The following is a 27,835-nucleotide window of genomic DNA, read 5'->3' as shown; positions in this document are numbered from 1 at the left end:
TTGTTCCAATAAGCATGGCGAGTGCTTTAATTGATATAATTTTTATTTGTTTTTAATTTTGTACAATATGAAAAACATACACAAAACAGACATTGAATCACAGAGGTCATTAAGGAGGGATCAGAAATAAGAGCTCAACAGATTACAGCGTGTCAGTAGCCTCAAACAGTACTGTAGAGGGCTGTGATAATTACTGATAATAGCATAGTAGCACATGGACCTTTAAAAGAGCTTTATTGTGACCTTGTGCTGTACAGTAGCCAGTCGTGAGTTGGTTGACATTTGTAAAGGTAAGATAAAACAACTGTGAAGCCAGCATGCAGAAATCATATGCCGATAGTTTGATATTTAAGTTGTGCCTGTGATACCGGTGAATGGCAAATGTGATCACTTTTAGAATGGCAAAGAATTAAAATGAAAAAAAAAAAAAACCTCACAAAGATCATAAACATTGAAGTTGGTAACAACCCTCATCCGCATGCAAATGTTTCCATTACCTCACAGTCCCTTTAAACATTGCATATTCTGCATTGCAGTAACTTATTTTTTCTCTAGAGAACTTTTAACTATTCGTCCAATCTACGAGCAGGCGAAAGTCACAAAGACAACATGGCACTCGTGTGAGGTGGTGAGACAGGGGTCGAGCCAGCATGACGTTCAAAACTTTATACAGCTCACTTGATGTCTGAACAAGTGCATCTATGAAGCATAAGCACGGCTACCACTGCATTCCTGGGCAAGACCCGCCCTGGTCGCTGGTCGAGGCAGAGACGATGGGTTAAGGTTAGACGTTGCAGGTCTCGTCAAGAAACGCAGTGGAATATCATCAACAAATGGTTGAATGATAAACCCACAAAAAAAAACAAAAAAAAAAACAATGTCTGTAAAATTCATGTATGTATGAGCCAAATATAAATACACGGCTGATTACACGACCAACAGTAGAGAGAACAGAAATGCTTCCACATTACTCAGTGTGCTCTTCGTTCTGCAGTCCCGTGTCTAATATTTCAGAACGATGGCCGTGAAACAGGGATGCGTTTACATCTTGTTCAGGTATAATTAACTGTTTTTTCTGCAGTACAGTCACAGCTACAGGACTAGATGAATCTGGAACTTGTCATTAGTGAGGATGCAAGGCACTAAAGTGTTCCTCATGTTTACAGGTTAGAGTGCATGTGCATGTAGAGTGGGTCACCACAAGCATACTCTAGTGACTGAGCATTACGTGAAACCATTTACCTCACATTAACATATATACAATAAAATAGAAAGGGTAGGGGGGTGGGGCAGGGCGGTCATAGAGAGAAGAGCTTAATAAACCAAAGGTTTACTCCTGCATGGTGAGTAGGATACCATCAACAACCCTGCAATTGCACTTTTTATATTCCTTTAACTACATGTTGTTTAACAACCTTTAATTATAATTACAATGAAAAAACATCAAAATCTGATGGCTGAATACAGGTCCATAAAGAACATTTGTTTTTATTAAATATACGCATACAAAAACAGACCACAGAGAGAGAGAACCCCAGACACTTGTGATTTGAGAGGTGACATGACTTCACTAACAACCTGTTCATTTGTGTACTGTGCACCATCTGTGTAAACAACTGGGTGAAGTGGGGAGGCCGCATCCCCCTCAGGGACTCAAACCTTCCATAAATACTATTGCAATAAACCAGAATTATTTCTTGTTCTACGATATGACAAGCAAATTTTTCACAGCTCATATCAGCACTAAATTAAATTGTTTCATATGTCAATTTGGGATTCTTATTTCATTCTTGCATAACAAAATACGAAAACAAACAAACAAAAAGAACACCCTGCAAACACCCTGAACCAGATTGTGATTTTCAGCAGCATCACCTCTTATGTTTCACACTGCGAAGGGCGGTCAACACCAGGACAAGCCTTTTCTGTGTGGCAGATCCACTGGTTTATATATCAGACGTGAAGAATAAATCTGTAGAATAAATCTGTGTGGATGGACAACTCAAATCACAATGTCACCAGATTCACAGGGGACATAAATATGCTAAACATGGAATCATAACCCAGTGGAGAAATATCTATGTACAAAGTCAATGTTTAAAATGTGTTCTGGGATTAAGGCCACAGTTAACAGGGGACAGTTTATCTACTCTTTTCCTTTATTGCATTTTACTTAATAGGTAGCGATTGGGATGTATTCATACTGCAACCCTATCCATTACACTCCAGCCTAACTTACTATGTCTTGCTTCTCCCAACTCAACCAGTCACACTTTGCTAATCCATCTGAAACAAACTAACCGTCCCTCTCTTATATACACCTTTCTGTACACTCGCCCCCTTGCTCTCTGAGACAACTTAACCTACCAGCCCAGGTCACTCAACCAGGTTAATGTTTAGTCAGTTGCACACACGCGTGTCGATGTGGTGTATTAGTTCAACCGTCTTCGGTCCCAGCTGGGGACTAGTAAGGATGTGAACCAGAATCCTTCCTACCGTCGCTTCTTCAAAGGAATGACGACATTGCAACGCCTACTCTCAAAAGACATCTTTGGCTGCTGTTGGTTACACATTACATTCCCAGACACAACCCACCGACTCGTCACAGCTCAATTCCACAGCCGATGGCAAGTGTGAGACTCTTGTGCTGTGGATGTGTATTGCACTCTCCCTCCAATTGCCAGACAGATTTCATTCTGCCCGAGAGGACGTGAACCACACAGGTCAACTCTATTACAGAAAAAAAAAAAGAAAAAAAAACATACGAATAATAGTTGAAATAAAAATAAAAAGCATGATATCCAGCCAGTTAACCAGCCGACTGCAAAGAGAGCTAGTGGTTCTTGTTCAAACAACTGTCTGCCCTGCGTTGCCCTCCGTCTCAGCTCAGACCAGGGCTACAACTGGGCTACGTAGGCCTCAGGTTGGACCCTCCGGGGCCGACTGAACTCTGGGGGGCTGGTGTGGTCCCCATGTGGTAGCCTTGGTGCAGGGACACCGTGGCTGTCGTTGGCGGCTGGTACTGCGTTAGTGGCTGTGTGGGGTTGAGCATGCTGACCTGACATGTGCCTGTGGGTCCTGCCCACTGAGGAGCACTGTAGGGGGCTGAGGTGTATCCAAACCCCTGTGCAACGGGGCCCAGAGAGCCTTTACGGGGCCCCAAAGGGATAGAGGGATTGGCCGGGTTGGGGAGGTGGGTGGACGTGGTGGACGTGGTGGTGGAAGGCGTGGGAAGTGTCGGGCAGAGATAGCCCGGAGCTGAGAATTTACGGCCCATGTTGGCTGGAGGGATAATCTGTAATAGTGGAAAAAAAAGTTCTGACTGAATATGAAAGGATTATATGACAGCAAATACTATTCAAAATATTCAACTAACTGAATGCTTACATCATGTCCCAGAGGTGCTGGTGCTCCAGTTTTCGGACCTCTCTTGCACTGGGAGAGACTGATGGCGTCCCTGGCCCAATTATCCACCAGTAGGTGCAGGTCATCGGTGAAGGTGCCCTTGCCCTTCTGGGGGTGAGAGGAAGAAGGAGTGGGTCCAGTTCCCTGGGCCAGAGAAGCAGAGTGATTCTGGCAGTGGCCTGAACCATTTGTGGAGCTGGTCCCACTTGATCCTGGTAAACAAGAATAGGAGGTGAGGAAATAAATTCAAGGAAGCACAGAAGCAGCTCAGTGTGATAAAAACGAAATACGTTCACATACCTGTGGAGCAAACACTGAGGCTGGGCATGGATGGAGAGGATCTAAGCTGTTTTATGGATGACCTGTTAATTGCTTGTGACGACTCTGTTGCCGTTTCTGAGGCCGATGTTGTAGAGAATGAACTTTGCTCTGGAGGGGACTGTAAACCATGAGCTTGGGATCCTGAACATACAAGCACAAGACAATGGCTTGTAAACATTTTCCTAGAAACATACCATTTCAACAGCTTCAGCAATTTGTTGTAGCACTTACGTCAAAGTGAGTATCAATTTTGTCTTAACATGCCAGTTTACTATCCTTACCCGAGTGTATGGGGCTGGGCTGTCCGCTACTGCGAGCAGATTTGTGGCTTTTGCTTTTGAGCCTTCGTCGACCTCCAGCCATTGCCACAGCAGGGGAGAAGACCGAAGAAGGAGGAGGTTTCCCCATCCGCGTGAACAGGGCCTCTATCTCTTCTTTCTGATTAGTCTGCAACGTCTGGATCTCCAACATATGTCTATAAGCGGGAGAAGACATACGGTCATGTTAAAATATTTCTATTGAGCTGGGAAGCAACACATTAAAAGGAACTGAAGGTAGTGTGATGTAGGATTGTGAACGAGTGGCATACTTTTCTCGGAGACGGCTAATTTCTTTCTGCAAAGCTTCGTCTTCAGTCTCAGAGTCGTCGTCATTGTCACTACTGTAATGGGTGTTTGCATTATGAGGATCGGATGTTGAGGACGAGGGCCCATTCTGCACACTGGAACCATGTGTTGGACTGGAGCCTGATGCTGGAGCTGGGGTTACTGAGGGAAATTATACATGTGTGGTGTTAAAGATCGAGTAGGTTGACCTGGGGATGTAGAAATGTGCACACCACATCTGTAATCTGTACCCTAAACATCCGTAATCTATGCACAGGAAGAAGAAAATCTTTGTCTCATGCAAATGCACTGCCAAAGATTAATAAGATTATCTACTGATATAGTGAAGCTCTAAATAATTCCCACTGCAGCCTCTGCCAAAAGGTTACATTTATAAATACTTAAAGAGACAGGGCTGAAGATGTCTTCACAGAGTGTATGTCTTTCTATAAAGTCATCTCAGAGCAGATAAAAATGGATAGCTGTGATAATATGATGATCCATTTTGAGACACAGAGTGCGCCGAAAAGGCATACCAAACCGAAGGTCCTTTACTGAAAATTTCTGGTATGAATATGTGTCGTAATATTAGTCCCATGCCAGGAGGGCTTTACACCATTTTATCAAAGCTAGCTTAATTTGTTGAACTTTGAACCTGGTACATACCTGTGACTGAAAAACGTCCTACTTTAGAGCCAGTGGTTGGCCCAGATGTGGCGCTGGTGTGTGTGGACACTTGGAAGCGCCCAATAGTGGTAGGCTGACTAGCGGGACCAGCAGAGAGGGAGGGGGCTTTGTTCACAGAATCAGTTTCACAAACTACTTTGGACAGAGAAGATGACCTGTGGAGGGTATTTTCTGGACTTGAGGGGGAGGAGGAGGAAGTGGAAGAAGAAAGGGAGGAGGAGGAAGAGGATGGCGTGAGGGAAGCAGAGGAAACGATGCTCGAGGGATATGGAGCACTGCCGGACGCACCATCAGTAGCAACAGACACCTGGAAAACGAGGAGGGAAAACATTTTAATGAAGTAAGCTTTACTGATCTAAATAAACACATTTTAAGGGGTTACTCAAAACTTACTTGGAAACGTCCAAGAGTGAAATTTGCTGGAGGCTGGACTTCATTTCCTCCTTGAACAGTCTCTGGGCTCAGAGCTCTCCGCAACTGGGCATCCAAATTACCCAGGGGTTGCTGTGACTGTGAAGTCACACCAACGGGATATAATGAGCAATCTACAGTAGTACATATGTACATCCACACTACCTTTTAAAAACCTACACAAGCAGTCGAGTAGAGAGTATAATAGTAACGTAGTAGACCTCACCTGACTTGGTCCAGGAAATGGGGGTACAAGTTCAGAGGGAGGCGTAGCAGCTTGATCGAAACCAGTAGGTAAAGTCTAAAAAAAAAAAAAAAAAAAAAAAAAAAAGCCCAGTGCCAGGTCAGTTCAAAATATTATAGCAACAAACAGCATTTTGGACGTATTCTTGCATGTTGCAGTTTTCACTAACCTGTGCCCTGGGCTTAGTAGGAGGCGTCTGTCCTGCCGGGGTGGTTGTGGGTCCCAGTACTGCCTGCACCCCAGATGTAAGGGGGAGGTTAGATGGGGGCACCAGGGCCGCCCCAGGGGGAGGAGAAGAAGTCCCAGTGGGAGGGGAGCAAGTGCCCGTGTTCTGATCCACTGATGCAGAAGTAGAGCTCTGATCTTTAAAGAGGGACCGTAGTTTCTTATCTAGAGCCTGGATGTCATCTCTCCCAGCGGTCTTGTTTGGCAGCTCTGTGCCCTCTGACTCCACTGGCTGTGGATGGGCCTGGCTCTGACTGGGTAACGAGGTGGGGAGAGGGGGCTGAGCTGAAATGGGGACAGGCTGAGAGTGGGAGGTTGTGTGCTGTGGTGGATGTATGGACGAATTCACGGGCTGAGAGGATGAAACGGCACCATTGAAAGGCTGCTGCTCTGAAGCGTGGACAGTGCTCGTGCCAGTGCCAATACTAGCAACAGAAGAGACAGAACTACTACTCAGCTGAGGCCCAGGAGCTGCGGGGACGGAGGTCTGCGCTGATGGCGGAGAGATAGTGGAAGATGTGGGTGGGATGTTAGCAGCTGCTGGAACCTGTGAGGGGGCTGCTTCATGCGATAACAGCGGGGGTGAACTGGGATCACTGGTGACAGGAGCTTGAGTTTGGGACTGAGTGGCTGTAGGGGGAGGGGAAACCCTCCCTGTTGAGGGAGGTGGCGAGGATGTTGCAGTAGATGTGAGAGGCACGCCAGGAAAAGAAGTGCTAGCAGTGGAAGCTGCAGCTTCTGGAGGAGCCAGGGTATTGTTCGAGTTTGGGCCGAGTCTAGCCTCTGGGAGCGCGACAGTGCCTGCTTCTTGCTCAGCAGCAGGGGGATCGATGGTGCTGCATCTCTCTAAACGGGCCTGCTTCATATTACTGAAAGCTTGCTGGAGAGTCGCAGATGGAGCGGACAGAGAAAGGCCCAATGGCATAGAAGGAGCTAGAAAAATGTAAAAAGTAATTTGATGAACATTTCAGAAATTGACCAAAATGTAAATATGATCATTAGTTCAATAAAAGCTCATTCGACACAGTAACAGTTGTATTAAACTACCCAACCAGCAAAAACCTTGGAGTCTTCCCATTTCATTACACTTTGTTTCTTGCCTTGTCTGCAGGTTAAGTGTCCTTGGGCAAGATACTGAACCCCAAATTGTTCCCCAAGGCTGTGCAATTGGTGTACGAGTGTGTGTGAAATATTAGAATAGATCTCGATAGGCAGATGGCACTTTGAGTGGTCGGAAGACTAGAGGCACTATATAAATGCAAGTCCACTTCACTAACATTTTGTTTAGCCCCAATGCTGGGGTTTGTTCTGGTTGAATTGGAGCAAACTGAATTTTCTTGGTTCTGTCACTTTTAATTTAATCTAATAAACAAATTATAAAAAGCACATGGACCATGGATGTATCGGGGATCTACTTATTTGTTCTCAGGACTGAGAGCAGACTGGCTCTACAGTTGCCTCTTGAGGAACAAATGGTATAACAAGAAGAACAAAGTGTCGGATCTAGTCCTTAAGCATGCTTATTTGAGTATAAATCTCTGCAACACAATACATAGATGTCTTTGAGAAAGTAGGCAACACTCAATTCACATTCTGTTGATAATGTTAGATCATTATTTTTAGTGGTTCTGGCCATAGCCTACATTGTACCTGAAGCTTATTTTCATACAGTGTCAAATGTATTACTTTGAGAAACCAAACAATGGGAATAGATCTCAGATTTAAAAGGAAATATAACGTTTTTATTACCTGGCTCATCTCCAAAGGAGGTATTAGCAGAAGAAGGGCCAAAGAACTGTTCTTTAAGACGAGACTCGGGCACTGGGCTGACAATGAACCTTCGTCCTGCTGAATGCACGACCTGGGCTGTAGTGCTGGGGGAAATACCTGCGATGAAGGTCAACAGAAAAGGTCAGATGTGAGATGGGAGTTGGACTTCATAAAAAAAAGAGGACCGGAACACTGTATTTTTGGCTTAAGTTTGTTAACCTGGCAGCATGGGAACAGACAGCTCAGGCAGTTGTTGGTGATCACTCATCTGCAAAGAGAGAAAAAAAAGATACATGGTTACATCCTCAGGTTTACAGGTTAGGTCATTGTGGGTATTTGGCTAATAAGGTGATGTGTAGCAAAGAATCACCTGTGGAAAGCCTTCCTTCATGCTCTCTCCTTTCTCGTCAGCCATTTCTATGACCTCACGGACCTGCTCGATGAAGGACTCCCGCTCACTCTCCAAGATGAATTCACTCGCAACCTAAAACAGATACAGTCTATGAATATATAGTGTGCATTATACATGTATAGAGAATATATGTCATAAACAGTTAACATTGCCTGACTATTTAGAGGCAAAACCTATAGAACCACTACTACCATGATCTCTGCAATCTCCTCTGGATTATCACCATCAAGGTCAAATTTGAAGGTCACCATCTTCCTGTTGTGCGTTTCCAGCTGGCATTCTGCAACTCGGTCTCCCACATTGGAAATCTGAAAAACATCCATTGAGGTTAACTTTAATAAATATGCCACTCTGTCCAAAATCCACTCCGCTCACGTTCAGCTTGCATGCTCTGATGCCGAGGTCGAGAAATATGTGCAGACGTGACTTCAGTAAAGTTGCAGTCATGTTCTCTGTGTTGTCCTCTATTGTGATGACCCAGGCCCAGTTGGGCTTTGAATAATGAGACTACAAGCCAGTGGGGAACAGGAAAGGGGTGACAATCGAGCCGAGGCACAGTACGGATCTACTGGCCCTAGTGTGAGTGCGCCAATACAAGACAACATGAATGAAGGTATCACTTCAAATACGTACACTGAGAACATTTAGCTTGGCCTTTGCAAACTTCTCATGACGGGAACGGCTGCGTACGGATCGCCGCTGGTGACGCTTCAGTGAGCGCCCCTCATGACGACCACCTGATGTAGAACTTCCATCATTGCCGTCACTAAGACCTGAAGCTGCATCTGACAGGCAGCTGAAAGAGAAATCCACCCTTGAGAGAGAGACCGGACACACTGTGTGGTGCTGGTGAAACATGCTTTATTTTTCTCTTAAAAAAAAAAAACTTTCTTCTCACCTTTCTACAGATGGTGGCACCAGAGTAGAGGATCCCGCCTGCTCCACTGGTGCTGACTGAGGAACACTCACAGGGGCCTGAAACACAGAAGACTTTCACAAATCAAGCACTTCATATCAAAATGAAAAGTCCTATTGTTTCTACGTTACTCATTTAAGATATCTTAGGGCTTAATGCAGGAAACCCATATTAAATTTATCTGGGTAATTTAAGGAAAGGGATGATATAAATCAGACCATCCACCAAATTAAGTTGTTTAATCTGGTAAGACTTTTGTGTGGGTACATCAAGTGATGCTTTTATTCAGCCCTGTAATGGAGTTTTCTTTTAATTTACTTCAGACTGTGGCCATTTTTCTCTGCTGTTATCTAGATATAAGTAACGTTTATACAGGCTACTGCACATTCCAGTTCCAGCCCTGTGGGTAGTTACAATATTGTAATTTTTGTAACTGTGATAAAATGTCTTATATTAATTTCATGCAAACATACATTGGGGGTAAGTGTGAGGTTACCTCTTATCAGAACAAAAGGATATTAAATTATTTGTATTGGCTTGGGGTCCAAATCTAACAGTCGCAAAACCAAACACTCTTCTATGTTTTCACATGTCAATAGATATTTAGTTCCTTAGTCAGGTAAATGTGGGTGAAAAAACAATCTAGAAGCTTGATAAGAAGTGCCATCGTTCCCATTGTGTAAAATGAATGCCATACATTTTCTTTTTGAAGAATAAATGAACACACTTCAAGGAACAGGAACCGTGTAAGGAGGTGTGAACCAAATGCTTCACACCAACACTGTTTTGTGCTCTGTCAGCAGCTATTCTCAACCACTGGGCTGAGTCCACTGTTGGGCCTCAGACCATCTAGTGTGGTCATTACAGCTGACAGATGCATAACACATAGACAGTCCAGTTTATTCTTTATCCTGTTTTTGTCATGTTATGAGTTTTTTCAATCAAAAGTGGGCGCTAGGTTAAAATAGGTTGAGAACCCCTGCTGTAGAGTACCTGCATAACAGAAAGGCATGAAGCCTGATAGAGGAAGTACAGGTGCTCTGCGTTGAGTGGAGGTGACAGGATAGGAGGACTTGGATCATTGGCCCAAGACTTAAGAGTCATGCAGGAAAGAGCAACATGCAGAGAAGAAGAGTTGAAGAAAAAAGCAAGACAGTCATGGTAATGCGAGTTGTGTGTCCAGAGAAAAGGGGGAAAAAAAGATAAAAATGGAGAGCATGAAATGCATACTTTAGTATGGTAAAGCAATATCGGTGTATGCCTTAAAGCAAGATCAAACAAATGCACATGTTAGTATGAGCAGAAGAGGTGTGTGTGTGTCACCTGTAGCTGCTGAGCTCCAGTCTGTGCCTGTGGTAGAGTGGAGCTCTGAAGAGTAGTGCTGCACTCCAGATGTTGCTGCTGCTGCTGAGGGGGAGACGACTGCGAAGATGGGGGTATCATCACTTGCTGGGTGGGAATCTGTAAGAATAGAGGAGACAAAAAATATAAAATAGAACCCAAAAGCTCACAAACAGCTTCTTGGATACTTTGGTTGTATTTCAAACCCACATATGCACATCTCACAGTGTGGGATGTAACGTTACACATCAGTGAACAATATCAACAATATCAACTCTGCAGTGTATTATAGAGACATAACATTGCATGTTGATTCACACTAGTTTTGAAAACTACTTGATGTAATATTTGTGTCTGGATACCACAAATCCTTTTTTTATTTTGTGACTATGATTAAGCAAATCTCCAAACATCAGTGAAAATATATAAAATGTTTGTTTTCTTTCACAGAAAGGTTGTAGGTATATCTACAAATGGTAACAGGTAAATTGTTCGTTTATATCTACCTGAGGGGGAAGCGATGGTTGGTAGTAAACTCCGTACTATAAGAAACAAAACATAATACAGGGTAAGAGTAGGAAACTAGAGAATGAACAGAAAAGAAAACTGAGGAAATTATAACGAGACCGGAAAAATCAGGTTTAAAAAAAACACAGCCGCTTGAGGCAGAGAATATCAGCTTTCTCCACAAACACAATAAAATTGTGTTTTTGCTGACCTTGAGTGGTTGAAGTTCAGTTGCTGCAGTGATACAGAAGTCCACTTAAGGTGTGTTCAGTACAACCTGACATTACTATCAGGTTTGTTGTAAGGGGCAACAGATTTCAAACTTTTAGCCAGGTGTAAGTAAACCAAAGGTTTTTAACTGGTGTGACGTTTCTCTTTTAAGAAATACAGATATGTGGTACAACATATACCTGTGGTGGTGCCAATGGAACAGACTGGCTGCTGGGTGCAACAGGAACAACATCAGGTTGGACACCTTGCATCTGGGGTTGAACCTTATGCACCACAGAGAGAAAAAAACAACATGTGGTGAAACTGAGGGAAAGAAGAACGCAAACAGATAGGGGATCAAATTTCAAGACCAAAGATCCACAAGTCAAACGGCACATAGCACAGCAGTATAATAAAGTAATCTAAATAGAGTAGGTTCATTTAAAAACTTGATTTAAATATATACTTAATTCTGACACACGCATACCAAATCATAATCTGATTGTCTTCAACAAATCATTTGCTCTTTTCAACGTCACTCACCACTGACAACTGCGTTTGGTCATTTTGTGTCTGTGGGAGTGACCCCTGGGCCTGATGGTGCTGGCTGGGAGATGAGTTGTAGGCTACACCAGACTGAGAAGGCTGGGCCTCTAGACGGATGGTGGAACTGGGTAGTCCCTCTCCCATGTGAGTGGCTGCAAGAGGTGGAACAAAAAGTAAATTTATGAAAATCCTCTAAATGCGCTCACCTTCAAAAATAAAACTAATTGTATTATCATACAGGCTGTAAAGGGATTTGACTTTCATCTCTGATACACACCTCCTCCAGTGTGCTGTAGTTGTTGGTCAGTCTCAGGCTCCTCTGACTCTGGCTGGATGGAGGCCAAATTCTGACCCTGAACTGGAACTTGCCCAGTCGACTGGGGGATATAAGGGATGCCCTGTGCTATGCTGGCCAGTTGGGTTGATTGAGGAGTGTTAAAGTTAGAGCCCTGAAGGCTCTGCTGAGTTGCAGGTTGGGTAGATATATGTGCGCTGTGTTGGTTTGGTTGTGGAGAGACATACAGAGCAGGCTGTGCCACTGGCTGGGACTGAGGCACCTCCATGATTGACTGTTGGCCTGGTTGCTGTGCTGGAGGTAACTGACTCTGCTGTTCTTCTTCTAGCCTTCTCTTCTCCTGCTCTTCTCGGACCTTCAAGACAGTCAGCAGCCAATGTATTCAAATCCCTCAAGAGCGCAATGCTTAAAAAACATCTAAACATTACAGCATGAGTACCAAAGCAAGGCACTTGCAAAAGAGTAAACATAAATAACATTAAATGTACTGTAGTGAGCCTGGACAAACCTGCTGCCGCTGTGCTCTCTTGCGACTGATTAGAGACACCCTGTCCTTTATGGCCTTTGCAATGGTCTTGTGGTCACCGTCGCACACATAACCAGACTCAACCTATAGTGCAAAGACATGGCGTACAATTCAGCGATCAACATTTAAAATATTGCAATCAGACTTATAAAAACACAAGCCTTTTTAAATTTGTCATGCCGTTTTTAAAAGTGCCAGTATAAATGAACTGTTACATTTTTATAAGACTAATTTTAAAACCATTAAAAGTTAAATTCACCATTTCCTGAGCCACATCCTCTGGGACATCTTTGGTGAGGTCAAAAGAGAACTCAATAGCTTCGTTGTCTTTGTACTTCCCCTTGAGCTTCTTGACATCCTCAATTCTCAGCCACAGCTTAATAGCCTCCATCTCTCCATCGTCTTCTTCTGCCAACTCCACACGCACCCCTGTGTCCTCCTGGAAGAAGGCATGGTTCAGAAGGTCCTTGATCGAGTACCTGAATAGAGGGGAACAAGCCGTTAGCATGTTTTCGTGGAGAGACCTAGGCTGCAGTCGAATAGTCAAAAATCTTGGTCTTAACTCCTATTCCTAACTCCTATTCCTTGACCTCTGGCGGAAAACGTCACGGGGTTAAGGAAAGGCGATAGGAGAACTCAAAAGGATTTAGGAAAAGTCGACCGCGGTGCTCAGAGAATCCGACCGGACTTTCACTAAGCTACGTCATTATAACGCTGCTGATGATTGACAGCTGATGATCGGCACCGGCGATTGACGTGCGTCTGCGCTGGAGAAACTACAATAATGGACTACAAATAGCGTGTCATACACTTGTCCACATGTTGTTGGTTTATAAACGACTTGTTCACGGACCGGCTTCAGTTCCAGCAGCTCCTCCTTCCAGTTTGACCGGTTGCTTTATTTACGTTTCATTTGTGGTTTTAGTTTCGTTTTTGTCAAACATTTGTAACATGATTTATATAAAAAAAATACCATTCAATTATTATCACTGTCCACACACATTTATCTACACAATTCCAATTTCTATATGTCTGCATGAAAGTCATTGTTAAATATGCAAATGAAAATATTGTTTGTTTTCATGAACGGCACTTTAAATGTTGCTCTCACAGAGAATTGTGGGTCGGTGTAATCTCCTTTCCTTTCTTATAGGATGGTCTGTTGCATCTTATGCTAAAGGAGCTATGTAAGGAAGCATTGGAGCTCCTTTCCTTTGCATTTAGAGAATCCGAACGGCTCTTATCATGGCGGCCACTTGTTTACTTCCGGGTCACTTCTTCAGTTAGGAACCTTACTAAACAATAAGACTATTCGACCGCAGCCCTAGACTACCCTAAACCTGTTACATGTGCTCTTTGGTTAGTTACCTCTCATCTTTGTTCTGTCGAATACATCCCTCGATGATCTCCTTCACTTCAGGAATGGCAACCTTGTCGAAGCTGCCTGGCTTCACTCCCTACAGGAAACACAGAATACTGAATGAGAATAGTTCTTCTTCTGACACAACCATTTCGTATTACCTTGTTGTCTTTTTCAGCTCAGAGGCTCTACATTAGTAGCACAAAACCATGTCCCATACACCAGGTGACTAGGAACTAACTTCCTCTTTCAATTGTGTTTTGAATTTAATCTCTAAATCCACAGTATAAAATGGAGGGGGTTGCTTCTAAGAAACTATGTATATGTTAAATGCTCTGTAGATAATGGCATGCCGTCTACCGAGTGGCATTTAAAAAATGCAGCATGACAAGTAATGACAAAAGCTGGGTATAAGTGTCAGTCAGAGGGAAGCTGATATGACTTGATGGGTTGAGCCAATAGCAACAGGATACTGCATGCTACTACAGGAAAATGGAGGACTGGCTGAACAGCTGAGCTGAATGTCAGAACAGGAAGAACGGCAGCCCATCTCCCCAAGGGATAGTACTGTAAAACCAGAGCATGTGACACTACTTGAATTATTTATTTTTCAACTCAGGAAATTGTGTTTAGTGTTCTGCAGTATGAGCTATTTGTGGCCCATAAAGAGAGCTAAATAACTCAATACTTGGCAGTGGGATGAATAGAAACTCCTCGGTTGAGTCATTTGACTAAATACAGTACTTGTACTTTGCAGTTAATGATAAACTGATGGTTAAGGTATAGATTTCACAGCCCATTTTGAAGACACTCAGGTTCAACCTCTATCTAGAGATCTAGAAAGCAGTGGCAATGTATTTAAAAAATAATCTGGTATGAAATGTATGACTAAAAATATGTGTTTTTTCCCCTGATAGTTACTGCTCTTCTGTCATCAAGACTGTTCCACTAGCCTTTAGGAAAATAGCAGGACTATGCTTTTTCAGCCATATCAAATCATCCATGCCTCAGGTCTATGTGCTTAACCTATATAATCCACAACTCAGAGGAAAGACAAGGGTAAACAGTATGAGGTCAAGGAAAGGGTTTGTAAAATAACATGTTTCTCAAGAAGATTTTGTGGGTTTTTCAAACATGGCAATAGGAAATAATATGAGAGATACAGGAACACGCTGAACTTAAGGGGTGAAATACAATAGTAGAGGATTGAAATGTAATGTAAGCTTGATAAAGAGGTTTCAGTAGGAATATAGAATCATTCCAGAATGGGACACTAGCCTTCTTGGCACATAGGAAGAGGTGAAGGCAGGGCAGAGGTCACATGTAGGGTTGCAAAAAATACTTACGCTGGTAACTCTGCGGTAGATCTGTGCAGCATTCTGGCACTCTGAGTAAGGGTACTCTGAGGTGGCCATCTCCAGCATGCACATTCCAAAGGCATACACATCCACTGACTCGTCGTACTTCTCCTCATACATCTCAGGCGCCATGAACTCAGGGGTACCTTAAATCAAAACAACTATTCAGAACTCTCGAACTCCCTTACTGATTGAGTGGGCTTCTCACAACCCATTGCCCCTCTGCTCCTCTAACCCGTGACGGGTTGAGGAAGAGGAGGATGAGAGGAGTGACCAGCCTGTTGACATCTCCTGGAGTAGAACCTGTGAGGTGAAAGTTGGAAGAGAGAAGAAAAAAAGAAAAAGGGGGAGGAAAGTAAAAAAGAGACAGAAAACAAAAAAGGAGGGAGAAGCTGGGCTCAGTTAGACTGCAGAGAAGTAAGCACGTGTTTGTCTGTGTAAGACCTTAACATGTTGCGATGTAAGAACGTGACTGAGGTAGCCAATGTGCAGAACACACTTGTTAGCCAAAATTACTTGCAGTTATTTGCAATGTTCAAAAGAATAATACCCAGGCCAGAATAGAGTGTAATTTGTTCAAGGGGCGTCAATGAACTCTGCAAGAGAAATAGGACTAGCTATGGAAATAACTTTTGTCAAGACCTTACCTTACAAACACATTGTCTTTTATGGTACACTCACCTTTCGAAGTTTGACTTACCATCTCTTCTTGACCTGCAGGAGGAAACTGTTATGGTAAAGGCTGAGAGAAGCAGATCCCATAGCTAGTTACTGTGCTCAGCAGCAGTGTGTCTTTGCATATGGGCTTTTTTTCTAATAATTGATATTTTACATTTAATCTCAGGTCTTACACAGAAAAACTGGTTATTTGAATGTAATTGTTTTTGATATTGATGTGTGTTACAGCACACTGTCACACTTACCAGGCCCATAAAAGTTCATACTTACTCAATGACCAGCAGTACCCTATTCATTCCAAACAGCAGAATGAGGCACAGCTGAGGCTAGAGCCTACATTTTAAAAACATACCCAAGAATGTGAAAGTAAAAAAAATAAAATAAAAAACAAACAAAAAACAAAGGCAAAAGGCTGACAGAGAGAAAGTGGGGAGAGCTCCCTGGACAGAAAGATGGATCAAAAAGATTCTGCGGCCCTGCAATATTTTAAAAGACAGTAAGAGACAAACACTAGAAAAAAAAACCTGTTGAGGCAAACCCATAGAAAGAGATGTTAAACATTATAGGTAAACTGGCAAACAGACCACATATTTCCAAACCACAGAACAAAGACCAGTCTAAGACAGAAGCAAAGGCCATACCTTTAGCCATGGCCAGGTTAGCCTGCAAGAAGGCATGACAACTATTATAATAATGATATTAGTATTTAACAATATGAGAAACGTTAGGCGCTACTTACATTCAGTAGGTGCCTGGAAAAAAAACCTCTCTTTTTTTGGAGAAACATAGAACAGAAATATTCTGTACAATGACCAAACTTGATAGAGTCACTGTGCAAGTGTAAAGAGAGAAAGCCTTGTGGTTATCTGCCTAAGATCACCACAGTATTTGGCCTCCATTTGAGCTGTGGTTTGAGGGACAGCCGAAACGTTGTGGTCTGTTTTTGAACCACATCGTCAGAAAAACAAGCCAAAGGAAAATACCCTCTGTCAACACCATCATTTTCAATACACACAAAATATTTCCTCAGAAAAGGTACTGCCCTACAGCAGGACAGGGACCAGAAGGTAGAAATGACTTTGGTATCGTACCTATAACACTCTTTGCAAATGATGCACGCTTGAGTGTGGCAAGTCCCAAGTCTCCAATCTTGACGGATCCTGTTGGGCCTGTGATGAAAATATTGTCGCACTTAAGGTCCCTGTGGATGATGGGGGGAGCCCGAGTATGAAGGAAGTGGAGCCCCTTGAGGATTTGTCGACACCAACTCCGCAGCACTTTAATTTTCATCACCTTGAACCTCTTCAGATATCTACAAGAGAATGGATCATCATTTTCACTTATCATGAGGACCACAGAACTAATGATGCTAGCAAATTTAGTATTTTCATGTATACTAATCAATAAAAGCACACTAACAAGAGACTCACGTTTTGAGTGTGCCAGAAGTCATGAGTTCAGTGACCAGCACAATGCACTTCCTGCCTTTGGAGGGTCCCTCCCATGAGTCATAAAAGCGGACAATGTTGGGATGCTGTAATCCCTTTAACATTCCTGCTTCCTCTTTGAAGCGCTGCCGCTCCGTCTTTGATAGCTTACGGTCCTGCAGGGGGAAAAAAAAAAATCTATGAAGATTTCACAAATTACAGAGGGCAGCACTATTATACATAATATGCAGAGATTCATTTAGACTGATGACCATTTTTAACAATGCATTAATGACAAAAGCAGTGCAAATGTCTGGCATGAGAAATACTAAGTGCCAAGTACATATTTATTTCTAACCCAGGAAGCATTTGATTGTGCTCATGCATATTCCAGGTTTGAACAGTGGAGAAACAGGAAAGTAAAAGATTCAAACTGAATAAATTATTAAAAATACACATTCACAAAATTTAACTGATACTCTGGCAAAAGTACAAATACGGATGGGGGCATAGAGATGTGGCCTGTTTTCTCTGGCAGACTACTGTGAACTATATGAAATGTGTCCAGGTCCATCCTAGATACCAAGAAAACCAAAACGAGAAGAGATAGACTATAATCTCAAACAAATACACATTAAATCAGGCTGAAAATATTTTTAACTTCTCAGCGGGTGGCCTGGTTGGCACTCTGTGGCACATTTCCTCCACAGTGGTGCGCACTGACCGGCTCTAGTTCAGCTCGGAAAGTGAAAGAAGCTCGCGGCCACAGCTATGTCAACTTTGCAGCCCCCTCTACCCTGATTTCACCAGTTAGAACATGAATATGCAAAGTATTCCAACTAATGTCAAATAAATGGAAAACTAAGTCAGAGGTAAAATATATCCCTCTGAGATAGAGTAGAAATATAAAGTTACATAAAATAGAAATACTCAAGTAAAGTACCTCAAAATTTAACTTAAGTACAGTAACCTGCTGTATGGTCTGTGTATTTACAAAATATCTGGAATGTGTACATCCACCTTTCTCAAGTTTCATAAGTAATTCTGGTGTGACCTACATTTACAGCATGCATGACTATAGAGCAGCACGCCCATTCCAGTGAGACAAGCCCAGTGAAACCCTGCAACCAAAGACCTCCCTTAAACCCCCCAGGGACTTGGCCATAGGCCAGGCTGTCCAGGAAATTCAGCCCATCTGTGAGTAGAGAGTTCATTTTACTTTGCAAGTCAGCAAGAGATAGAAAACATTCCAAGCGCTACAGCCTTTGTGAGGGTATTTTGGGGGTTTGAGGTTGAATGTTTTCAACGTCTGGGAGCAACATGGGGCAGACAAAATGAGAAGTTAAAAAAAATATATATGTTAACAATTAAGAGCAATGGATTACAATGAAGCAGGGATCAATGTCAGGAAACAGAAGGTGATGGAAAATGGGCGGGTAATGGAGTCTCCACTATGCACTTGGTCCAGTATTTATCTATTGGGGCAGTGGTTCCCCCAAAACATCCACAGCAGCATTCGCAACCTCAGTCTTGTAGCAACCAACCAAACCTCCACAAATACCCAACTATTGAATTAATGACAACAATTCCACTGTAGGCCACACTCATAACTAATCTATAACAAATGTAAAAGTCCAAACTAGTTAAAAAAGTAATTCCCTGTAAGAGACAACATATCTACCTGCCTAACTGACATCTACTAAAAAATAAAAAAATTAAAAAGTGTAGAAAAATGTTTTTTTGACACTCTGAAACCCTCCCCTTCTACCATTCCCATGAATTACTCCACATAAGCCAAGATAAACTAATTACATAGCTCTCTTGTCAATTGAAAGTATGCATGGAGGCAGGGCCTGTAAAAACTCTCTAGGAATTAAAGACACACATCACACTCCTTTTGACTGTCACTTGAAAGGAGTTCTTTGACCTGTGGCTACTATGGCTACCTATCGAAGACAGACATGAAGGCATAGTGTAGTTCAGATCAGACGCGAAGCGCCACGATCCTACGTGGCCGGGATATGACCAGGAAAAGGCTGAGGTGTATTGCGAACTGTGCAGGGCAATGCCCACCTTTGCAGACAAGTAAGTTAGAGAAAAGTTGAAGTTTATGAACAGAAGTGTATGATAACGCATGTAGCTTGAAAACACACTTGCTATATAGAAATTATAGTAGCTAGTTTTTTTTTTATATTTATGATGAATACAGGCAGGAGATGCGAGTTGTGAGTCAATGCAGAGAAGGCTGTTTTGAGCTGGTGGCAGTCAGGGCCCAGAAGCAGACACCCAGGATGTACTGCCTGGGCATCAGGAGGGGGGGCGCAAAAATCAACCAACTGAGGAGGAGATAAAGGAAGAACTGATTGTGCTTGAGTAATGCAGCACTGTTTGCACTTTTGATTTATCTATTTGTACGTTTTGACCTCAGTACTGAAGTATTAAAGTAAATGTTGTTAAATCAAAGTTTTTCTTTTTCGTTATTATGGGGGATCGATTCCTGGGCCAGTGGTTACAACGGTGGGGTCACTGCTCTTCAAAATTCCCTTATTGTCTACCCCTGCAAGTTAAATAGAGTATTTTCAAAGTAGAGCAGAAAATAGTGCTTCTAGGCAAAGGCCATCATAAATAAACCACCAATCCTTAAAATTGATTGAAAAAAGCTCTGATCATGCCAAGGGCTGGTTCTGTCAGGCCTGCTCTGAGGTTGACACAGAGAGTTAGATGCAGCCCTCTACTTATTATATTATTATTATATAGAATTACCGTTACAAATATATAATTAATTTCATATGGATATCCTTTTAATACCCTCATAAACACAACCACTGTGCTTTCAATTGCCCCTTTTACACTGCCTTTTCATTGCAGAATTATCACTCCTTTTTTCCGCATTGTATTCCGTATTGCACAGCATGCACCACTAGTGGTCGTCTCTATAGTGTAACAGGCAGCTGATCACAGAAAGATGGCAACTGAGAGTTGCCATCTTTTGTCGCCTTAAAAAGCTTATAGTTAAAGCTACAGTTAGTGACAGTGGGGCCTCCATGGTAGATTTGTTGAATGTAACAATTAGAAATAAGCAATTATTATTCCAAATCTTATGGTAAAGCTAAAGACTGCAAATCATGCAGAGTAATTTATAGAAGTATCACTATGTTAAGCTACTTCTGTATAGTGTGACACTCCCAGTGGATACCATCAGCCAGCTGGACGGGCAGCTGTCATAGCTTCTAACGGATGCCTTGGACTTTCTTCCACATCTTTAAAATATTTGGCTTCAGCAAGTACTGGAAAGGAAGGAGGTGGGTAAGCACCGAGTGGAAGATGACATGGTTGAAGATGGATGAGTGAGTAAGAAAGGGGAGGCTCCTAAATTAATTTCTTTCCCTCAACTTCCTCACTGTGGTGACCTACTTATTGTTCAGACATGCCTGCAATGTGAGATCCGAAACAAATGGGTGGGTTCATGGGAGGGTGAAAAGGGTGGACGCCTAGAAAATCTTAGACGATTGTGGACAGTTGGCTTTCCAGACCGAATAAGCCAGGGCCATTTTATTTAAACTTTACATTCTAAAGCTTCTCGCCATGATTGAGACATAGCTTGCGGGAAGGCAAAAGGATTGGTTGGTCCAAAAGTCCAGGGTGAAATATCTCCATCTACTGAAGAACCCTTTTTGTCATTTGGTACCAAATTTCTACTAAACTAAACTAAACTAAATGTGATCACTTCAGATCATGACAGCATACCTCTAAAACAAACAAATGAGCTTCAGATTGAATTTTAAATTAAAGAGTAATTTCAGTATCATAAAACCAAGCATCTCTCATCTTTATTTTTTGTATTTGCTTCCTGACAAATGAATTAACATAGTTCATAGTTTTCTGCCGTTTCCTGAGCATTACAGCCTTGCAGGACAACTAGTGTGGCTCTAGAATGTTTGACATGTTAAAGTAAGATTAAAAGGATCTTGAGGGAAAACCTGTCTGACTTGTTTTATTAGCATACAGACAAGAGTTCTGATGTTGCTTCCGGCTAGGACCAGTGGACAAATAAGCATCAAGGCTGGATGAACCCCAACTATTTTCTTAGTGTCATATTAAAATGTGTTCTAATGGAATTTGCTTTTTAAGAGAATGATTGCATATGTTATGGTTGCAAACATGTCTATATGGTTATATTACGGTCAAAAGCTCCAAATAGGAAATGGTTGCAGCTAGATCCATGTTTGAAAAGACTCAACCATTTAATCTAAAGTGAAAGAGCATGCATAAAATAATGTATTTTTCCCATTACATTCCACTATATATGTCTTTGGGATATATGTGGAATGTTACACTCGCACTTGAGTGATCATGAGGCAGCTTTAACGACCATGTGAGAGGGGATTTCAGCTTCTCTTCTCTCATGTAGCTGAACAGTTTCTAGAACTGTTACTCTCTAGTAGACAGAGGAAAGAAAGGGAATGAGAGTATCAGGTTACAGGCTCATATTTCAGAGCTGACCATGTGCCGTTTTCTCCTTCAACTGTAAAACATTTCTATAAATCATCTCTTTGCACTGGAACGGTCTCCCGATACAAGTGGTAACCGACAAAGACACGGCTAGATCCTACACCAAGTTTGGGTGAGCCTCATATGAAAGGCAGTTACACCTTGTCAAAATGATACAATCGTTTCCTACAGACCACAAAATCAAGACGGGTAAATTGTAGTTTCACAGGAAATCACAGGAGACCACGAGAATGTTTTTCTGCCCCACAACACACCAATTAGTTGGCCAATATTCAATTAAAACTATCACTCAATAACTCAATGAACAGAAAATCCCAAATCTCTTTAGTAACCTGGCTCTGGTAACCATTTATCATTGGTTGTATTACTAATACTAAACTACAAATAGCATTAAGGTGCATTCATCCATCACACTTATCACAAAACAAAATATTGCCAGAGATAGAGTCAAATGTGCACTCACAAAGTAATTAACAATGAGCAATCACAGTGGCATTGTAACAACATAATATTTAACATATGCCTTCTATAATAGTTGGCAAATAAGTCGCAGTGAGGTCAGTAGTAAAAAGATATTATAGAATAAAGTTAAGACTAAAATAAGTTAAAGTATACCAACTTATAATATAAAATTAACAACTGGATGAAGGAAGGCACGGTTATATTTATTGAGTTTAGTTTGAAACGGTAAAAAAAAAAACAACCTGAAATATTGGAAAATGTGAAGAAGTTAAGAGGGCAGTGGGTGGACTGATAGTTTAGAAGCAGGCTTTGGCAGGCTGGGCTGCTGCACTTCACACAGGAGATTCCTCTGTCAGGAATGTGACCCATTTTACATTCACACAAGCATTTAGAGCAAGAATGCACTGCGCATGCGCATGATTTGGTCTGTGTGAGAGGGGGAGGGGCAAGTGTCTGTAATCTGCACATTGTTCCGAAACCAGTGTGCATGTGTAACTAGTCTTATGTGCTGCCTTGTGAGGCCTATTCCTCTCATGACAGGGTGAAAGCGTGACAGTAAAAGCAAATATTCACGTGGTGAATGAGGTCAAACTTTGCTAGGGGCTATGTTGCTTCTTTAACTGTACGAACAACTAGCTACAATTTAAAAAATATATATATTATTTAAGAAAATCACTATTGATCAGAAGCAGATTAAAAGCAAAATGGGAGATTCTTTAGTACCGGAACACTGTATTTGGCTATAATAAAGAAAAAGGTTCAAGCTCAAAGCAATATTTAAAGTGTGATAGTTTGGGTGTTTTCGAAGTGGGTGTTACCTACAGTAGATGACGGTCAGCACACAATCAGTTTGGAGATACAGACAGGAATAAAATCTAAAATGATAGGCTCACCTAAAAAAATCTAAATCAATATTTCTTCTGTGCAGTAACTCCTGTCTGTTTCTCCAAAAAATATGACTAGATCAACTCTGTATCAATGTGCAATGAAACAACTAATTTACTTAATCTGAATCCAGTCCAAGGTAAATCACTTAGTCGTAGTATTTGAAAAAATAGGGAAATGTAAAGGGTTTTGGTTTACTTTGCTGACAAATGCAATGCAAAACAATCAAAAGGTAAATGCTAGCCATGGCTCTCAGAGTAGAAATTACAGAGGCTGCTCAGGTAACTATGAAATTGCTTTGGCATTACTCCACCATGCTTAAGCCTGATAAAAGCAACCAGCATGAACAAAAGAAGATGATGACATGTGCAGTAGGAATGCAAAACTCATGACTCAATTAAAGAAGAACAACTGAAAGCATAAGAAGTTGTTTAAGTAAGTAATAGGAATAATGGTTATCCCAATATCATACCTGCAGCTCACACCAAGCCACCTCCACTGTGGTCTCAGTGTCCAAGCCCTTGTAGACAGTCTTGAAGGAGCCACGTCCAATTTCTATATCAAACTTCAGGAAACGCCCATCTGGTGATGTCCCCACTGCTTTAGTCTCTGCCTCTTCAATGTCATCCTGCACTTTTTTCTCAGCTTCTCTCTGTTCTGCCTCTGCTCGTGCCTTGGCAGAGTCCTTATCTTCTTCCTCCCCTTCATCTTCATGGTGTACCTTTACCTGGATGGCGCTTTCAGTTTCTGTTTGACTTGGCAATTCCGTTGCTATTTCTGGTACGGAGCGGGCTGCAACTACCACATCTAAATCACAGGTATCTCGTACAATGGCAGGCTCCTGCTCTGAAGGCACTACATCTACCTTGACAACTTCTTTTCCTTGTTCACCTCCTCTTCCACTATCAGCTGACTCTTGATTTAGAGCTAAACTTGGTTCAGCCCGTGGCAAACGAGGAGCAGCAGCACCCAGTTGCCGGTTGGGGACGGCATCTCGTAGAGGAATCCGTTGAGGTGCAGGGATTGGGATCTTGCTGGGTAAAGGGAGGGCCAACGCTGTAGCATTAGAATCACTGATGACACTGCGGCGCAAAAAACGGTGTTCAGGATTACATCGATCACGCTCCATGGTGTGATGCCGGCGTCTCACTTCTGTTGGCCGGCACTCAGTCACCATCGAATCAGACCCAGAACTGGGGCCATTTCCACTCTTCTGAGGGGGAGCCAGGAACTTCACCATTTTGTCGTCTGGCTTTTCCGACATCCCACCACTCACACTATGAGTAAGGGGGTACACTAACTGAAAAATTAAAATAAGGATACCTCCATGTCCGCCATATAGGCTTATACAAGCTGTATCGATCTGTGCTTTAAAAAGAAAAAAGATAGAAAGTATTGTGACTTCTATCTCCAGCTGTCTTTTATTTCTCAAAGACGGTCTTTATATATATTATAGTGCAGAGATTGGAGGTGCAGGATGGGAGGTGTTCTCTTGTAAATTGTAACAGAGAGAACACCACAGCCGTATGCAGAATGCTGATACACAAGTCTCTTTAAGTCCACACCATCCATCCTGTAAGACACAGGGTGCAGCTTCTATCAAGCATAAGGAATCACTGTTGAGGAAGAAACATGCACAGCCTGCAACCGGCACTAAGCTTCCAACTGTTGGCAAAGGCAGGAAGGTCCGACGCTCAGAATATGATCCGGTCCAGTTTCACTGAAAGAGAAAAAAGAAAAAAAAGGCTGCCTGAAATGTTTCTAAAAGTAACCAGCATTATGTCAAATGTCAACAAGATATGTAAGAGACAAGCCTAAGTGTTCACTAGCAGAATTTACAGTATACATAAAGTTTAATAACATTGCTTTCATTGGAAGCACAGCTGACATACACTACATATCTAGTGCAGAGCACTGCACTAAAGCATTGGATCACTTTCTGACTCACTTTTGATTCTTCTGATAAGATTTTCTGTCTTGCCTAAGGACACATGGTGTAGGCACATGCTTGCCTTCACAGTGACTTCATTTCAGGTCCTAATAGGTGATTTTACTACATTTTACAACTGTATATTAGTATACCATTCAATTGGATTTATAAGCATGACGTGTTTATATTAAAAACAACGCATTTATAACTATGTTATGTGGTACAAATGACACACTAACCTCTGAATGCCTCACGTGGTTAAAACCAGAAACAACTAATCGAGCACAGTTGACAGCTGATTTTTCCTCACCCTTCAGTACAAACAGTATACAGATACTTAAAAGGTTAGTAAATATTGACTGGATAACTAATATTAAGTCCACTGTTAAAATCGCTTCTACAAACTAAACGTAAAGCTCCACACAGATAAAAACCTACCAACATCTACACTCCGGTTACATAATAACGATGCAATGTAGCGCGACTATTTGTGTAATACATCTTTTTTTGATATGCAGGCTTGCAATGACAATCTTATTGGTTATTGTGTATCCATTACATGCCATGGTTGCAGCCATTACTAGCGTAGGAAACCACAATGTCAGAAACAAACCCGGTAATGTTAGCAGCAATAACATCCCGATAAATGAGAGAAACGACGAGGCGGCCTCATTCAAGTAATATATTAATCAACGCGAGCCTTGTCTTACGTACCTATTTCTCCACGGCGTTAAAAGTGACACCACATCCATTTGAAATGGCAACATCGAGCATACAAAGCAAGGAGGAGCAAGGGCTCTTTGTTAGCTTGCTAACAGGCATAGCTAACATAGCTAGTTAGCTGGCGTTAGCCATTCTTCAACCAGTGAAACGTTAACCAACGATGCGAGATAACCACGTCACGTCTGTTTTAAAACATTCCGCCCAGTTGTTAGCTAGTTGTCATTACGCTCAACGTTACGGTTATTTCACATGGCTGGTTAATCATTTTTTTAACATAACGCCATCTGTAACAGTTAGTTTTAGCGTCTATTACAAGCCGTGCTAACATTGGATACGTTTGACGCCGGTTGGAAATCTACCAGGCATTGACGAATAGCGCCACACAGCTAGCTAACGTTAGCTAGGCTGGCCTTGCTGACGGCCTAAAAAATAGACCCACCTCCTGGTTGGTTGTCCCCCATTCAATTTAATGATATATGTCGCGCTAATAACGTCAGTGTCTCGTTTGTTATTATCACACACTTTATCATGATATTCTTCCTAGCTGGTTCACAGCGAATATTAGTATACCAGCTATATTAAGTCTCTTCCGGTTAAATAACGTTGCGCTAGCTGTGGTTCGTTGGTGAATCTGGCTTTGTTAACAGTTAGCAATATAACGTTAGCCATTCGCGACCTAGCTATGCCGGGAGGCAGACAGCGACCTACCTCAATATCGTATCCACAACACTCAACTGACGGTTATCGGCGTTGAAATTGTCCTCAAAGCGTAAATCCGTCTTCTGGCATATAAAGTGGAATAAATATACAGAAATCCCTAAATGTCGGACAGATAAGTTACCCCTTGATGAATATCAAAGTTGCGACAGGCTCACTTACAAGCGGCGCAGTTGCTACATATTGACGAAGAAACGGGTTTTTCCGAAAGCGCGTGCGCCAGTCAAGAATGACCTCATAACCATAACACACATTCATATCACTTTGAAGCACCTTCACGGTATCACCTTTGTTTCTGATTTCCGTATGACAATGTTTTTATGTATAATGTCACTTGCAATAAAAAAAAACATGTGAAATCAAACCACGAACCATTTATAGGTTGGATTCAAAATGCTATTCAAAATTAATTAATATGAATTCATAAGAATAATTTTTGGATATGTTGATGTGAGTGATTTATTGAGATAAAACAACCAACCCCAAACGGTTTAACACAATTTGTTTTTGTTCCTGCACAACATGGTCAGATTTGAGGTACCATTTTCAACATTGTTAACACAATTTATATAATATGTCCCATTATATTTTTAATATAAAGCTCCTTAGTGATATTTTTCCATCATTCACAAATGCCTCTTTTTCTGAAATAAGAACCTTTACTTTGTGCAAGAGTATAAATACAATTAAATTGTTATCATATCATTGAAAATATAAAGTATATATGTATATGTGTATGTATGTATATAGTATTTATTTATTATTTTTGGTTGCACCTTCCATTCATACGGTTGAGCACTTCTGTTGATATTTGGAAAATAGAAACTTTAATATTCAATAACGTATATGACAAAATTACTACTTTGATCACACTATTATCAAACTAATAGTTTGTACGCTCTTTTTTTCAGACTACAAATGACTGAAAACATTAAGAATGTAATTTTTCATAATAAGTGGCTAATATCCTACCTCATATACGTACCCAATACTCAATTTCGTTTATTGAAATTGTGTGAAGCCAGCCAGAACATTAGACAATTGTATTATTTTAATGCAGCTATTTCGAGGTACACGTTTCCTTCAAGTGAGCACTGCCCCCTGCTGGCGTTTGACTAAACACGATTTCATACAAAATTAAAAGATTATGACACTGTCTTAATATTGTATTGTTAATATCAGAGATATAAATTCCAAATTGTGGTTACCGGTATCTATATTTCCATCGCTGTCCCTTCACTATTTTATACAATGACCACAACGTTTAGTTATCTCGTCGTGTTCATTAAAACTACGCCTTCCGTTGCTGTCTACGTTCAACCGCCATAAAGCTCGTGACCGCGCGTTTAAAATTCAAGCGTG

The 27,835-nt window shown here is 41.7% G+C and overlaps 1 protein-coding gene across 3 annotated transcripts; it reads right to left on the bottom strand.

Annotated features, from left to right (window-relative positions):
* Nucleotides 1–27: 27 nt before the first annotated feature.
* Nucleotides 28–26,662, bottom strand: LOC311018869 (serine/threonine-protein kinase WNK1-like). Of its 3 annotated transcripts, XM_084017936.1 has the most exons (29): nucleotides 26,465–26,661; nucleotides 23,576–24,823; nucleotides 17,248–17,420; nucleotides 16,909–17,129; nucleotides 15,128–15,285; nucleotides 13,790–13,878; nucleotides 12,681–12,900; nucleotides 12,404–12,505; nucleotides 11,878–12,250; nucleotides 11,598–11,752; nucleotides 11,255–11,338; nucleotides 10,844–10,879; nucleotides 10,320–10,457; nucleotides 9,990–10,088; nucleotides 8,979–9,055; nucleotides 8,714–8,876; nucleotides 8,272–8,388; nucleotides 8,039–8,152; nucleotides 7,888–7,936; nucleotides 7,648–7,785; nucleotides 5,843–6,831; nucleotides 5,656–5,730; nucleotides 5,412–5,528; nucleotides 4,998–5,325; nucleotides 4,316–4,493; nucleotides 4,008–4,201; nucleotides 3,706–3,867; nucleotides 3,388–3,617; nucleotides 28–3,295 (listed from the first exon to the last, which is right to left on the bottom strand). In XM_084017936.1, exons 2-29 carry the CDS (start codon nucleotides 24,365–24,367, stop codon nucleotides 2,909–2,911), a joined length of 5,958 nt encoding a protein of 1,985 aa, XP_083874062.1. In that variant the 5' UTR covers nucleotides 24,368–24,823; nucleotides 26,465–26,661; the 3' UTR covers nucleotides 28–2,908. The 3 variants fall into 3 exon arrangements, with proteins under 3 accessions (XP_083874062.1, XP_083874063.1, XP_083874064.1); XM_084017937.1 differs by lacking the exon at nucleotides 10,844–10,879 and having other exon boundaries at nucleotides 26,465–26,662; XM_084017938.1 differs by lacking the exon at nucleotides 9,990–10,088.
* Between the last annotated feature and the right edge of the window lie 1,173 nt (nucleotides 26,663–27,835).

The sequence above is a fragment of the Eutrigla gurnardus genome (genome assembly GCF_963514095.1).
Source record: "Eutrigla gurnardus genome assembly, chromosome: 9".
Classification (NCBI taxonomy): domain Eukaryota; kingdom Metazoa; phylum Chordata; class Actinopteri; order Perciformes; family Triglidae; genus Eutrigla; species Eutrigla gurnardus.
Note: the sequence above shows the minus strand (reverse complement) of the source record. Positions and strands in the feature narration are given on the sequence as shown.